Source organism: Mirounga leonina, unplaced genomic scaffold (assembly GCF_011800145.1).
Source record: "Mirounga leonina isolate KUSES-001 unplaced genomic scaffold, KU_Mleo_1.0 Mir_171, whole genome shotgun sequence".
NCBI lineage: Eukaryota > Metazoa > Chordata > Mammalia > Carnivora > Phocidae > Mirounga > Mirounga leonina.
In genome coordinates, this window is record NW_023270436.1 from 22,930,255 (window position 1) to 22,946,441 (window position 16,187).

General features: G+C 51.2%; 1 protein-coding gene across 1 annotated transcript in view; it reads right to left on the reverse strand.

Annotated features, from left to right (window-relative positions):
* The window catches only part of TBC1D10A (TBC1 domain family member 10A), a 31,176-nt gene extending 15,605 nt beyond the window's left edge, over positions 1-15,571 (reverse strand). Inside the window, exon 1 of the mRNA XM_035017359.1 lies at positions 15,302-15,571. Within this exon, the coding sequence (XP_034873250.1) occupies positions 15,302-15,510 (209 nt within the window). The 5' untranslated portion in view covers positions 15,511-15,571. The remainder of the gene's footprint in view (positions 1-15,301) is intronic.
* Between the last annotated feature and the right edge of the window lie 616 nt (positions 15,572-16,187).

The following is a 16,187-nucleotide window of genomic DNA, read 5'->3' on the forward strand; positions in this document are numbered from 1 at the left end:
ATTGTTGAAGTTTCTACTATTAAAATTTTCTTCCCCATGTAATGCCAAAATTTTCCTGATAATGTCTATCTATAATCTCAACACCCTCTTTTAAGGCGGCACAAATCTCAGCCAGACCAGTCTCATCCCAGGCACACACGTGCTTATCTCTTTTCAACCACCCATCCTTACCTGGAATGCCCTTTCTTCTCCCCTCTCTACGTCACAGCAACCCTTTCAGAGCCCAATATATCAGTAAAAACCACAGCTTCAAATACCAGCAGCAACAGTAGTTACCATTTATACATCATTTACTACTTACCAATTTCTTCCTACTCCTATTTCATAATAACCTTACCATAATACCATTCTCTCCATTCTCTCCACTTTCCAGAAGTAGAATCCAAGACTTAGTAAAGTTAAGTGCCTCACTCAAGGCCATATAGCTGGAAGTGACAGAGCTGGGACTCAAACCCAAGCCTGCCTGACTCCACAGCCCATGCTCTTAACCTTTATACTATACTCCTCTGCTCCTACAGGTTAAGCCCTCAGCCTTCACATAGTCTCCATGCCTGCCCTGATCTCATTAACTGTCCTCCAACCTGAAGACATCAATCTTGACTTAGAACACTATTTCTCAAAGTTTTCAAACTGAGACCCACAATAAGAAATACATTCTATACTGAGATTTTAGACACACACACACACACGTATAATGGAAATACATTTTATGAAATAATTTACTCTTATATGCATTCTGAAATTCTCATTTTAATTTTATATTATTCTAGTCTATTTCTTTTGTCTTCTTTTTTTTTTAATATTTTATTTATTTATTTGACAGAGAGAGACACAGCGAGAGAGGGAACACAAGCAGGGGGAGTGGGAGAGGGAGAAGCAGGCCTCCCGCTGAGCAGGGAGCCCGATGCGGGGCTCGATCCCAGGACCCTGGGATCATGACCTGAGCCGAAGGCAGACGCTTAACGACTGAGCCACCCAGGCGCCCCTATTTCTTTTGTCTTCTTTTAATGTTGGTCCCAATCCCCTAAAACTGATTTCAGCAGTAATTCATTAATGAATCAAGAGATGAAATGAGCACTTCATTATAACTTGCTCATATTGCTTAGCACTGTCCCTAACTGGACTGGGTCTTGAACTTCTGTAACTCCCACCAAGCATCTCACAGGTATTCAACCGGTGCCTGCTTGCTTTTCTTCATGACATCATTACTTTCATATGAATTGCATTCAGGGCTACAAGCCACTTCTGCTTACGTCAATTTTATCTGTGCCACTAATAGCTCAGTGAGGTGGATCCCTCACTAATTAATAGATTAATTACTATTTGGCACCCGAGAAACTTGACCCAATCAGAGAGGTTATATGACTTGGACAAAGTCACAAAGCTACTAAGTTAAGTGGTAGAACCAGGGAATCCCCTCTGCCACAGTGACTCATGTGCTGCTTTGGACTCGCCTGGGAAGACTATGAGGAAATCAGCCGTTCTCCAGATGCCACTGTGGGGCTCTATCTTTGGTCCCCAAGCCCCCAGAGACAGTCTATCCCCATCTCCAGTGCTCTGACTGACCCAGGGAGAAGCCTGCCCATACCCAGCAATGCTCAGTGAAGCCAATATGCTGGATGGGCACAGCTCCCAAGCAGAACCTCAGTCAGGAGGTGGCAAGCCTGGGCAAAATGCTGTTTGCTGGCCACCCCCTCCTGAGGGAGAGAGGCACAGAAGAGACAAAACTGGGCAGCCAGGGGGTGACTGATCCCAGATTCTGTTGAGCTCTCAGGCTGAGCTAGGCTTAGCTGTACTATGCCAGGCCATGGCCCAAGGCAGCAGTGATACTCTGCTGACCCCATGCTCTGCAGGCTCCCAGTTTCCTAGCCTTCTCTCCAAACCCAGAAGCTGGAAGTTTGCAAGAGCTCAGAGGAACAAGACCAGTTCCCAAGGCTATATAAGACCAAAGACTGGGGTTCTCTCCCCACTTGTCCTTCTAGCTGTCTGCCTTCTGCCCAAGCACGCCTCAGCCCTTCTGGCTGGCAGTCAACCAGGTATGGTGCCCATGCCCATGCCCCCTTCATCTGATGATGGAAGATAAATCTTGATCCCAAGGAACCATTTTTAACCCCCTCCTCCAAGCCTCACTCTCCAAACCAGCCCAAACAGAAAGCCTCTTCATTTGAAGAGAAACAAAGCCCAAACAGAAAGCCTAAGGTCACAGACGATAGGATTTGATCCTCCTCATCTCAACCACTGGAGGCCAGCTGAGGTATGGGGAGAGTGAACAGAGTGGGGATCTTGAAGCCAACCAACCTAGGTTTCCATTCCAGCTCCTCCACCTGGGAGACCATAGGCAAAATACTTGCGTTCCCTGTCTCAACTTCATCTTTAAGTGGGACCATAATACACACCTCAGATTTTACAAGACTGCAGTGAGGAATAAATGTGTATAAGGGTCCAGCCTGGTGAGCAGCCAGCAAATGGTAGCTATTAGGTGACTGGTATTTGCAGCTTACCTAGTACTTTCATATCCCTTTTCTCATCTGACTGGCTCATACACACAGACACATACACATGCAGCAGGGCAGGATTATGCCCATTTTACCCATGAAGCAACTGACACCCAGAGAGATTAAGTAATTTACTTAATGACACAGACTATAACTCCTGGCTTCTGATCCCAGCTCTATCACTTTATAGCTGTCTGAAATTGGCAGGCTGCTCCACTCCGAGCAGCTTCCCCACCTGTAATATGGTAGGGCAATGCTACCTCCTTAGAGGGCAGCAGTAAAGATCACATGAGGCAGTAAGAGTGGACACATTTCCAGCACTGGCCATGAAGTAGCTCTGCCAAGTACTACATATGCACACAATTCCCCAAGGAAGTAGCTTTTATTATCTCCATTTAATAGACATGAAAACTAAAGCTCAGCACGGTTGAGTAATCTGCCCAAGGTTACACAGCCTGGAAGTGGAAGCTGCTAATTAGACACTAAATTATCCAATAAATATAAAGTGTCTCACCACCTGGCCTCAATATAATCTAAAGGCCTCAGTGCCTGTCACATTCTCTTCTCTCTTCTTTACCACCCAGTAGAGAACCACTACCCTCTGTGCCGAGAAGGGCAGGAATGAGCGACAAGAAAGCGTGGAAAATTGGGAAGTGGATGTGCAGAAAGAGCACAGCCAATGACTGAACCAGGGACAAGGGTGGAGGAGCTTCCCTCTCTCCCAGAGCTGGAAAAAGTGAGGATAAACAAAAGGCTGACCTACTTTGCACGCTGGGTAACAACCTCTGGAGTTCATTAACCTAAGAGGTGGTAATGACTGAAAGTATAAACAGCTTTTATGCCAGCTCCATAATAACTGATGATAGGAAACTGGAATGCAAGAGGGTGGGTTGGAGAGGGGTGGTGCAAATGGCCGACAGTCAGGGCTGGGAGGACTGTGAGATCACCCAGTAAGTCTACCTCCTCCCCAGACAGTCAGGGAGGCCTATAGCCAGAGGGTAAGTGATCTGCCCGAGGCCATGCTGTGAGTCAGTGTGGAAAAGGAAGATGGTCTGCAGCAGCCTGGCGCTCCCTCCTGCGGCCTGGCAGCCACTGACTTAAGGGTAAGGCAATGTCCAGGCTCTCTGTCTGGGTGAGAGTCTGGCTTGCTTCACTCTCCCCAATTCCCAGTGCAAGCCAGTTCTGGGCCTGCCTCCCTTTCCCGTAAGGAATTCCCTGGCTTTGCTCCTTCCAGCCCTGGGTCAGTACACAATGGTAAACAGGTTCTCTCCACCCTTCACTGGCCTTGCTGCCCTGGGCCTCTGCCCAGCTCTCCACTCTGTTCAGCTCCACCCCTCTTGATGTCAAGCGGAAGAAATGGTTCCTTTAGGCATCAACCTTGCTGGCTCCAAAAAGCAAGGAATCCCCATTCCCCTACCCAGCTAGGGAGGTATAGACCACAGCAGAAACCCCCAGGGCAGCTCTCCCTGACACTGCAGAAAGGTATGGAGACTATTCTCAATAGAAGACTTCCCTTCCCCAAGCCCCCCCTCTTAGCAGGCAGAGTAGTGCTCAAAACTTCCCACAGGCAACCATGTCCTCAGATCACAATCTGACTGTGGACACCCAGGGGCCATCCTGATTCATGTACAGCCCCCTCACCCATCCTTACCGAACTTCTAGATCTGATTGATCTTACCAAATTAGTTTTGACTCACTGTTTGACTCACTGATTCCTTCAAGGCTCCCTACTGCCCTCTCCTTGTCCAAAAGAAACCTAAGGCCCTGGCTCTCAGCCCCTCCTATTTTCTCTTAACATCCCCTCTTCTTTCCCCAACCCTATCTCTAGGTGGCCCTCTCTCTAAAAGGCCCTCTGTCACCCCTGCCCCCACTCCAATTCAGTCCCACTCATCTTCCATGGCCTCATTCAGAACTCCCTCTCATGCCTACAAAGCCTTTCCTAACTACTCCAGGGACAGAACACAATCAGCCCCTCATTATATTCTATACACATTTCTCCAGAGCCTGTGTTCCAGGGCTGAATCTACAAAGAGATGAATAAAATGCAGTCCCTGCCCTTGAAGAGGTCAATCTGGTAGAGGAGACAGATGGGTGAGTAGATAACTGGTACACATGGAAGTGTTATCACAGAAGCATGCAGAAGGTGCTAGGAAACTACAAGAAGCCCCCACAGTGGTGGTAGTGGTTGGGGGGTTGTTCAGGTAAAGGGGAGCTAACTTTTGAGATGGTCTTTGAAGGGTGATAGGAAGTGGCCAGGGTGAGAAAGGGGAAAAGGCACAGCAGGCAGAAGACCCCGTATGAGCAAGCACAAGTTAACAGAAAAGGGCACGGCTTGTTTGGGGAATGTGAGCAGTCTAGTGGAGCAGGTACGGCTTCCCCACCCGACTATCTGCTCTGCTGAGGCAGCATTCCATGAGAAGGTGCACTCCTGGAGGGTTCTACCCATCTCACTCTCCACAGTGTGTCCTGGGCCTAGAATAGAGCTTGGTACCTAACTGGTGCCCAATAAATGTGTGTTGACAGAATCATTAGCTTTGTGATCTCAGGAACTCTGTGTTTCAGTTTTCTCCACAGTGAGATGGGAATACTCTTCTAATACTCTTTTACCTTGAGATCAGGTGGGCAAAATACAGAAAGTGCTTGATAAAGAACATTCCCTCTCTGGCCTGATACCAGCTCTGAATCTTCCTTGAAGCCCAGCACAAGGCTGAGCACAGATGTGCTTGATGACAGCCTTTTACAACATTATAATTCTAATATTCAATTAATGTAACTGAATGTCTGTTAGAGCACTTACCAGGCACTTGCTATGCAACAGACATGATGCTCAGCACTTAACTTACATTATTTCATTTAATTCTGACAACAAGTCAATGAAATAGGTCCTCTAATTATCACCTCCTCCCCCCCCCCCCACACCTTCCAAAGATGAAGAAACAGGTTTTCAGCAAGCCAGTAACTATCTAAGGTCCAGGGTGAGCAGAAGACAGTCGTGGGTGGTGAATGCTCTTCTCCTACTCTGTCACTCAACTCCAGCACAGAGTGCTGACTACTAGGCTAGGTGCACACAAGCCTTGATCCCAGGGAACTTTGTGGACTCAGAGCCATAAACTATGTGATGCTTGGCAAGTCACTTTACCTCTCTGAGATTTGTTATCTGCCTCTGTAAAATGGGGATTATGATGGTCCAGTCTGGTTCACCATGCAGACGTCTCTGTACAATGGCATTACCATGTGACTATGCTGCGAGGATGGAAGGGGTCACTCAGAGGCAGGACAAAAAGCCCAGGGAGGGTGGTGGTAATTATGACACAAATTCTGATTTCTTCCCCAAGTGACTGTCACTACCCAGGAGGCCTGAGACCCCAGGCAGCACTATGGTTGCATGCTTCAAGTTGAATCTTTCAGCAGATCCACCTCTATTCTCACTTCTGCTTTATCTTCACAGACCAAAGAGAAGGAAGATCAGGCCCTCCAAGACAGGGTCACCTGAGGACTCTGTTCCAAATGACTCAAAGAGGAACTGATGCGGGGGGGGGGGGGGGGGATTCCCAGCCTGCCCTGGGAGGCCAGAAAGCTCCAGACCACAAGCTGAGTGGGACTGGCTCCTGCCTTACCCCAAGGCCCAAGGGTGGTGGGCAGAGCACATGAAGGAATCTGGATCTGCACCATTATGCCAAAGGCCTGAAGTGAACCTCAGAGGATAATTCACACTCGAATTGTTAAGAGCCATCCTGTACCTTTATTTTGTGGCACACACTGCTGGGTGTTTTACCAACATCACCTCTTAATCCTCATAACACCCCTTCTCTCCCAGTGCCACCACCTGGACCATTTACCTCAGAAAAGTCACATGACTAGAAAGTGACAGAGCCAGGTATGCTGGTGTCTTGAACCCAGGCTCCCCCAGGTCCAAATTTAGGTTCTCCCTTTTTGTGAAACCAAGACAGAAAGGGAAGGGAAAGAAGCAGCATCCTCCAAAAGTGGCTGGTTGGGAAGGAACGCTCCTGGACCCACAGAGCCCAGGGCCCAGAGTGCACTCAGGAGGAACAAGAGTTCTCTGCACTATGTTCCTGAGCCCCCTCACTAGCCAGCTGCTCCTGCCTTGTCTTAGGGTACATGTGAAGGGCTGTGTGTGAAGATCTGGGACAGGAAGTGTACCATTCATCACAACACCTCAAAACAACTTGAGAAGCCTACCAGGAGAAGCACAGACACTTAGGGCTGGACTGAAGTCCTAAAGCCGGGATGGGGGCGGGGGGGGGGGGCGAAGGGAGGTGGCCCAGAGAGGCCACACAGTGGGCACCAGCTTTGGTAAGATAGATAATTGGAAAGGAGGAATTCTGGGTTCCAGGCCCAATTCCATCACTTGCCTAGCTTTGGTTTTCTTGTCTGTAAACAGGGAAAATAAAACTTATCCTACAGATTTCCCATTGCTCCTGTAAGGACTACTGTAAGGCAATGAGAATGAAAGCACTTTGCAGACTAAAGAGCTAGACAAATCAGAGCATCCTTTGATTTGATTATACTCCCAAAGACATGAGGGTCACTGGTACTACACACAAAGAGAGGTCCTCCCACAGGAGGAACAGAGCATGCTGGAAGAATTGGTCTCTGTGGGCTGTGCCATGACAACCCCTTGCACTTGCATGGTACCTCATAAAAAACTTCTCAAAGTACTTTTCATATACTCCAAGGTCAGTCTCAGAAGCAGAAGAGCTCTTCAACATCATCCCATTAAAACTGCCTTGGTTTATATGTGAGGGAAACTGAGGCTTAGAAAGATTAAGCAATTTTCTCAAGGTCACACAGCTAGTTAGGGATCCACTGAGGAGGCTGGGGACTCAGGTCTGACCCCTGTTCAGCAGTCTTTGTTTATGCTATGCTCCTAATCCAGTTATCTCATTTGATCCTCACAATCCTTTTGTACACAGGCCACGCCTTTAATACCTATTGAATATCTGACTTCCCTGCTAGGCTGTAAGTCCTGGGAGGGCAGGACCAGGTCTGCATCCCCCATTCCCCATCCCCAGCTGCACACATAGTAAGTGCTGGGTGAGAAACAGGGAGCATTAGCCTCATGGTCGGGAGAGAGGACATACCTCAGTCACACTCCATAAGGGTCAGTGGTGGAGCCAACACCAGCACCTTGACTCCTATGCCTCATTCAGAGCCCTTTCCCACTACTAGCCTAAATCCACATTTCCAGCCAGACTCTTTCATCTCTGAGAAATGGCTGGCGATGCTCCTAAGTGCTAAGGGGTTCACCTTCTCACAGGTACAGGACTTATTTCCACCTGCCCCAGCTGAGGACCCAGTTCTAGGAACACAATAAAGACTCAGGGTGAGGTCAAGCTGGCCCTGGCTGCCATGTGCCTCCCCTTGATCAGTTTATCTATGCCCAAAGCCCCATACCTACCCTCTCCAGCTGCATGCCACCTTAAGGCTGGTTTTCCATGCCCTCAGGCCTTACTCCTCTCTCCTTGAAGAGGAGTCTGGCTCTCCTTGTAGCCTTCTTTGCCATCCAATATGCTTACTGGGCAGAGAGCACAAAGCTCAGTACCACTCACCCCACCCCCCACCCCAACCAGGCCAGCTAACCCGCTCTCCTACTGGAGAGAGACAAAGAATCCCTTGATGTGTTCTGGGCCATGCCAGCCATGCCAGGCACCTTGGGGAGCCCAAGGCTGTGACAAAGCAGAGTCAGCAGCAGCCCAATGTCCACTTCAGGCCTTCCCTCCCTGTGGTCAAAGGGCCCCAGTATGGGTTCTGTGAGAGATCAGGGCCACTTCATCTTGTCCCAAGCCTTCCCAATTCCCCATCAGTCCACAAAGCCAGTTAGGCATCAAGCCTTACTGATTTGCTGGCTTCTTCATCCTCATAGCTCCAAACCTCTTCCAGGCCTCTCCATTGCCTTTTTGGGCTGTCCTGAACTCCCTCAACTGGTCTCACTGCCTGCGGTCCAGCTCCTGTCTACACCAGCACCAGACTGACCTTGATGAAACACAGGAGGCCTCAGTGTGACATTCCAGGCTACGCATGGTCCACCCAACCTACTTTCCTAGCCTCCCCTTGTTTCACATCCTCCTCCTGCCTTCTGCTCTTCTTGTCACCTCCGCTCTTGCACACCGTATTTCTCAAACAGCTGGCTTTTGGGGGTACTTTGCACATAGGTCCCCTCCCACCCAATGAAATGCCCTTCTTGCTCCTTCTGAGGACTGGATCAATGTCACTTCTTCCTGGGCTCCTATAGATGGAGCTGGCTGCCTCTTCCTATATATTTCAGAGCAACCACACACCTCAATTATAGCCTTTACTGCTCAACACGGTAATGATTTGTTTGTGGTTCTATTTTCCAACAAGTCTGTGAACCTCTTGAGGGCAACAAGACACAAATGCCTTGTTCAGTTCTGTATCCCTTGTCCGAATCACAAGGGCTGGCAGAGTGGTGCTCAATAAATATTTGGTATATAAACTCACTACTAAGATGGATAAGCTGGCAAAAGTAAGACTTGGGTTTCTCTCCCAGTCTCCTGAGTCTGCTGCCTACTTTCCTACCTGATGAGCAGTGAAGAACTAAACTGTGACAGTTTCTTAGGAGCTGCAGAGGGCATGCAGAGGGCGGGGTGGGATAAGAAAGGAAAGAGAAAGGTGAGATAAAATAAAGCCAAAGTTGGCAGCTGCCCTGAAATCCTGGATAGGAGGCTTCTAAGCAGGTGAAGCATCAGGAGTGTTGGTTTGCCAGTGGGGCAGACAGGACAGTTTCCTCCTTGCCAGGGAGGGTCATTGGGCCCAGGAGAGCAAAGCAGCTAAAGGAGGCGTCCTCCCCCTCACATGTACTGCCTGCAGGATAAAGTCATCAGCTAGGGCACTGACAATGGGTGGATGATGGCTGGGTTCTGCTCTGGTGGACAATGTATCCTGGCCTGGATGCTCAACTGGCTGGGAGTCAGGAAGAGAATGGGCAGTGAGTGACATGTAGGGTAGCAGTAGGCTGAGAATCAGAAGATCTGGGATTCCTCCTTAATTTGGCTCCATTTGGATTCCTCACCTGTACAGGGAGCATAATTCTTGCCTTAGCTACAAAGAAACAAAGGCACAGAACGGACATCAAAGTCAGATGACCATTAGGCAGTATTTTGGGGTCAACAGCAATGCAGCATGGACTCTGGCCTATGGGAGGGCTAGACCAGGCCTCATCTGGCCATGCTTCCAGGGCCTCCCCAAGTATCTTTCTCACTGGTTCCTTCTCTGACTTGGCTGGCTATGGACTTTCGCTGTCATGAGACCTACCTTGCCCTCCACACCAGGATGGGGAGGTAGCCAAGTTCCTGCTAACTCCTGCTCTGGGTGTGCGGGCCTCAGGGACTAGTGAGCACCTGTCATCTGCCTGCTGCCACCTGAGCAAGGCTTAGTCACTGGATTTAGCATTGAGAAACAGGTTCTAGTCCTAGTTCTGCCATTTACCAGCTGGCAAACCTTGGGCACTTTCTTCTCAGATCTTTGGTGTGCTCATCCATAGAATGGGGATAACTGCCCCTCTCAGGGGCAACATTGGTTACGGTTCACTCCTGCTCACAGGGGAATGAACCTCACTGACACTCATCATCGTATCTAGAGATGCAAGTAGAAAATGAAAAGATGGGACCACCAGCCACTCCAATCTTAAAAAGGAGCAAGAACAGAGGTGTCTGGCTAGCTCAGTCAGAAGAGCATACAACCCTTGATCTCGGGGTAATGGGTTTGAGCCCCACAATGGGTATAGAGATTACTTAAAAAAAAAAAAAAAGTAGCAAGAACATTCATTGAGCACCTACAGTGTGCTAGACTCTTTTTAAACATCAGCTCCTGTAAACCTCACAAAAACCCCTGCAAAAATCAGTATTATCACAACCATTTCACAGTGAGAAACTGAGGCTTAGTAAAGTGAAGCAACATGTCCAAAGTCACAAACACAACCAGACTCCAGAGTTTGTATGAAGAGGGAACACAGAGCATCTTCTTTCCCCCCACCTCAGTGTAAGCAGATTGGGTGGCTGGACCAGAGCCAGGCCTCACTGGTCCTCTGGAGGTCCTGTTTCAGGCCCAGATGCTGGGAGGACAAAACATCAAGTAGGGCCCGCTGCCTTATCTCTTTCCCACAGCTTAGGATTTCCTATCAGGCGGACACACAGGCACCTTCCCAGGGCAGCAGCTGGTGCACTGGCCTCCTACTTCACCAAGTCTTGTCTGAGGCCCCAGAACACCCACAAGGCCACCAAACTGGATTTTCCTTTGAAGCTGGAGAAAAGAGAAAATGGACGGCCTGTGGTCTAAAGTCCACAGACCAGGGCTCCACATGTGCAGCTGCCTCCTTCCAGATGGACCACCCAGGGACCACTCCACTGCCAGTTCCATGCTCTCCTGGGAACCATAATAACTCAAGAAAAGAGGATGCTCTGAGCTTATAAGCTGGAGAACGTGGTGGGAAGGCAGGGAGACAGGCTGTGGCCTGTCAGGAGGGCCCTGGCCCTGCCCCAACAAAAACTGGCACAGACCAAACTATAGGGATGCCAATTAAGCCAGTTCTACGGGGCTGCCACAGTTGGCTAGGAATAGTGGAGGGCCCAGGGGACAAGAGAACTGAATCAGCAGAAGACAATACTACTATTCCAGATGTTTCTCTCTGGACCCAGCTCAGATCCTTCTCTCCCCTAGCAGGAAGCCAACACCCACGGGATCCCAGAAAGCATAGCTCCTCACCTCATCTGGCCTGCAGCACAGAGCAGACTGAAACTAGGTGGGAAGTTCCAGCCTTAGGAAGCCATTCCTGGCAATCACATGGGAAAAGAGGGAGGTCAGGAACCCACCTCTCTCAGGCCATCTCCCTTGGGTCAGGAGACCTGGTATCCAACTAGTATCTTTCTTTCCCTTCCTGACCACCTCCTCTATGCTACAGAAGGAACCTCCCCATATAGATCTGTTCTTCCTACCCCAAAGTGATAGGAATGGTAACATCACTCTTCCTACCCTTCTCCACTGAGAACACTTCTTTTTCCTCCTCTGGTCCTTCCTGGTCTTCAGCAACCAGCTCAGCCCCCAGCCAAGCCAAAAGAACTAATGCTGCCAGCACCTCTGTTTGTGTGCCTGCCAACCACAGGGCCCTTTGCTGGCTGGTTTCTTTCTTTCTCTCCTCACTTACTGGCTACTGCTCACGAGCAGGCAGGGACTATCACAGGCTCACCAAAGGTATCCTGTAGAATAGGCTCAAAAGACAGACAAGGTAAAGAAGTGGAAAGGGCCTAGGGCTGGGAATCAGAAGTTCTGGGATTAGTTTCTGGCTCTGATCCTAACAAACTGAAGAGGTGAGGCTAATCACTTTTCTCAGGCCTCAGTTTACCTATCTGTATGATGACAGCCATCTCTAGGGTCACTTTCAGCTTTTTGACTTGAAATGTCTGTCAGTAAATGTCATTCAGTAAATAAATACTAATTGAGCATTTACTTCTCTGCAGGCCTGAGTAGAAAAAGGTGAATAAGCCTGGTCCCAGCCCTCAAGCTGCTCAGTCTAATAAACCAGTGATGACAGCATATTGTTACCCTTGCTGGCTTGTCCCTGTTAGCCTCCTACACTGCTGAGCTAAGTCAGGGAAGATGAGGGCAGGCAGGTTCCTGCTAAGAACCTTCTGTTCCACCTACCCAGCACCTGATTTTCTGCTGGGGCCATAGGCCATATTAATGGATGGTGAAGGCAGTGGAAACTGTCCTGACCTAGGAGTCAGAAACCCTGGGTTCAAGTCTTGGTTCTGCCAACTAATATGCTGTGTGATCTTAAGCAAGTGATTCTCCTCTCTGAGCCTCAGTTTCCTCATCTGTAAAAGTAAAGGCTAAGCTGGGTCAATCTCTTAAGATCCCTTCCTGTTTGGGGCACCTGGGTGGCTCAGTCGTTAAGCGTCTGCCTTCGGCTCGGGTCGTGATCTCAGGGTCCTGGGATGGAGCCCCGCATCGGGCTCCCTGCTCGGCGGGAAGCCTGCTTCTCCCTCTCCCACTCCCCCTGCTTGAGTTCCCTCTCTCGCTGTGTCTCTGTCAAATAAATTAAAAAAAAAAAAAAAAAAAGATCCCTTCCAGTTTCAACAGTCTATGATTTTATGATCTGCTCACGCCAGGCACGTAACAGTCACCTGAACAGGGTAGCCTCTGATCTGCTTTCTTCCCCACCCCCTAAGCCCCTGGCAACTGCCAAAACCGACTGTCTTGAGACAACCTTTGGTCCACAGTGGCTGAAATGGACCTTTAATCTGGAGCCAGACTCCCTGCCCTCTCCACTGCAGCCATTAGTGCTAACGTTTCACTTCTCTGGGATAGCACATGGACTCCTAGCACCCTTAACCATGAGATTAGCGTTAGGGCAGTCACCCTGAAACTTTCCATAACTTCCCCTCTTCTGGCCTTGGGCAGGGACTTACTTTTGGCTTCTTCGGAACCACAATATAAACTAAGCAGGCACAGTCAAGCTTTCAGACACCAGAGATTTTAGGTTGATCAACAGGGTCAAGAAAGTGAGGCAGGGACAGAGGAGGGAACCTGGGATCCCACCTCAGACCCAGTTCTATAAACACCAGTGATGCTGAGGGCATCTGCAAAGCCTGGGTTTGTGGCTGGAGTGTGGGGAAGACAGATGTCTGGCTGCCTGGTGGGGGAACACAGCCAAAGGGAGGTGCTCCCACTGGGGCGTCTCTCTGTTCATAAATACCAGAGGTACGCCCTCATTCTTCTCATCAATTCTCAGACCCTTAGAAGGAAAAGAAAGGAAACTAACATTTTCTAGGCCACTACCTGGGTCAGACACTGTGCTAGGCACCTTCATATACCTGAGTTCACTTAATTCCCACAGTAATCTTCGGAGTACATGTTACTGTTGCCTTTTATGGTGAGCAAACAGGCTCAGAGATTCAGGATCTTGCCCAAGGTCACACAGCCAGCAAGTGTGATTTTTTTCCCCCTAAGTCTGGCCTTTTCCCACTATATCACACTGCTCTGTACCCTGATATCTGGTTAACTGCCTATAAGAAAGCAGTAGGAACTCTTTTCTCCTAGAATTCACCAGCAAATCTGAGCTCTTCCTTCCAAGAACCCACAAATGCAATTGGGAACTCCTTTCCCACTTGTCAAGACCCCATCCCTCTCAGGGCCCTAATCCCTAGTGACTGCTCCTCAATTCAAAAAACATACCCTAAGGTCTCCTTTGGTTTCTCACAAGTTAATCCCAGGGGAGCTGTGACAAAGCATCAAATCAAGGTGAGGCATCAGAATAAGGGGTGCTCTCTGCGTCCTGCACTGGGCAATGTTTAGCCTGCTGTGAGCAAGTGGGAGAGGCTGGAGGAGACAGATCCAGTGGGTAGGAGAGAACTCTCCTTAGGAGAGGGAGCTACATTTCTCCAAAGGAGAAGCAGGCCTGGTAAATATGAGGCTTTAGGACTGGGTAAAATCCCGGAAATGACCTTTATGGGGCTGCTTGTGTGGGGTGGGGTTCTTAAGAGATGGTCAAGGCACCTTCGTAAGTCATAAGACAGGCTGGGGGAGTCTTGGACAGTCAGAGAAGGGGACAAAGGACCATCTGGAGTAGGGTCCTAGCTGAGTCCTATGGGCCCCCACAGGTAATTATGTGAGGCTCTCTGTCAAAGGGGAGGCACACCATGAGAGAGGCTTGTATTTCTGTGCAGAACACTAGTCTCATGTGACAGGACAGCTGGGATGGGAGTGGGGTCTGGAGTCTATCCTTCTTAAGGGGACCGCCAGCCCATATATATGATCTCTGTGAGGATGAGGCTCAGAGGGTTCTGTGGGGCAGTGTGGCTGCCCAGTAACCCAGCTTGGAGACTGCCTCACATTTCTCTGCCTGCCAGCTGGGTCCTGGATGCTCTGGGGGTGGGGGTCAGGGTGTGCTACCAGCGGGGACCCTGCTGTCTCTATGCCTGCCCCCTTGAGTCTGTGTTTTGGGAGGAGGTGGGTGTTTCCACAGCATACACAGAGACAGCCAACTGTCTGTCCTGGAGGTGAGGCACTGTCACCCTGTGGGTCCTGGGAAGGGGGAGTGTCTGCCCACCTGTTGCCAGTGACAGAGAAATCTGCCTCTGAAGGGGGAGGAGAGCACTCTGTGACCCTTCCGTGAAGGGAAGGGACTACCTGCCCCAGGGTGGGACTGTCTGGGAGGTTGCTGATCAATGTCAGTCCGGTCCACCCAGAAGTCTGCGTGTCTTGAGGTAAGGGTCAGTCTGTCCTGGAGTGGAATGAGGGCAGGGCAGTCTGTCCCTTTGAAGTCCCTCTGCCGAAGGTATCTCCCTGGTGTGGGGGTAGCAGAGTGGAGACAGGGCGTCTGTGGGTCTTGGGGGATGGGGGTAGAGAGGATATCTGTCAGGGGAGGGGCAGCCATCTGTGAGCCTCCCAGGGGTGGCACAGTCAATTAGGCCTAAGGCTGCGGCGGCAGCAGTGCGGTTGGGCCAGGTGTCTGTCGTTCTGTCCCGCAGTTGGGAGGAGGGCACTGTGGGCGCTTCCTGGGGGCGGGTCAATGTGTCTGGAGGGCGGGGGCAAGGGGAGGTAGGGTTGGCCTGTCTGTCCTTAGGTCGGAAGCGGGCTCGAGAGTGAGGGGCGGGTGACTCCGCCTGGGAGGAGGTGGGGGTGGGGCAGGGAGGGGAGGGGTCGCTGGTCTCTGGCTGGGAGGGGAACGTGTCGGTCAGTCCAGAGGGCGGCTCCGTCCGCGTCGAGGCCCCCCGCGCGGATTCCGCGCCCAGCCCCGGCCCTCAGCCCCGAGCCCCGGCGCTACTCACGCGCCCTCGGCGCCCTGCGAGCCCACGATGAAGCCGAACTTGTCGATGCGGCGTTCGGCGAAGCCGTTGGCCTCCGAGTCCGAGCCGAGAGAGCTGAGCTCGTCGGCGGCTGCGGCGTCGGGGCCCGGGACCAGGCTCTCTCGGGTCCCCGACAGACTCCCTTCGGCCGCGGGCGCGCGCGGCCCGTTCTCTCCGCGGCTCTTCGCCATCCCGGCCGCGCCCGCCGCCTCAGCCCCAGCGGCCACCTCAGCCGCCTCAGCCGCCTCAGCCTCCGGGCCGCCGCCGACGCCGCCGACGCTCCGCCCATGCGCCGCGCCCATTGGCCGCCTCAAGGCCAGGGGCGGGGCCCTAGGCCCTCCCGGGAGCTTACCCCCACGCCCAATGGGCGCCGCGGACCCCAGGGCCCGCCCACCTCCCTAGACTGGCGCCAACCGACTCGACGTGAGGGGGCGGGGCAGCCGTCACCGGGAGCCCGCCCCCCGGGCTGTCAATCAAGAGAGCTTACCTGAAAGAGCTCCCAGGGCCTTTCCGGGTTGCCCCCGCCCGCCTGTCGCCCGCAGCGCCACTCGGTTAGAGGCCGAGGGAGTGCGCTGGGGATTCCGCATCTGCCTCCTGAACCCAGGCTCCTCTCGAGACCCAAGAGATATGGGTAGGGATGGTTTCACCCATTCATTTATGAGAAGCTCTGAGGAGACCCAGGCTGGATTCGGGATTCGGGGACTCGCCCAGGGACACTCAACGGCTTAAAGACCCAGGCTGAGCTAAAAGTTCCGCCGCCCCTGCTCACTGCTTCTAGGGATTTAAATTAGCTCTTGGGAGACCTATTTAATAAGAATAATGACCAACGTTTATTGGGCTACTCATTGCCCCAAGTTCTATCCACTTT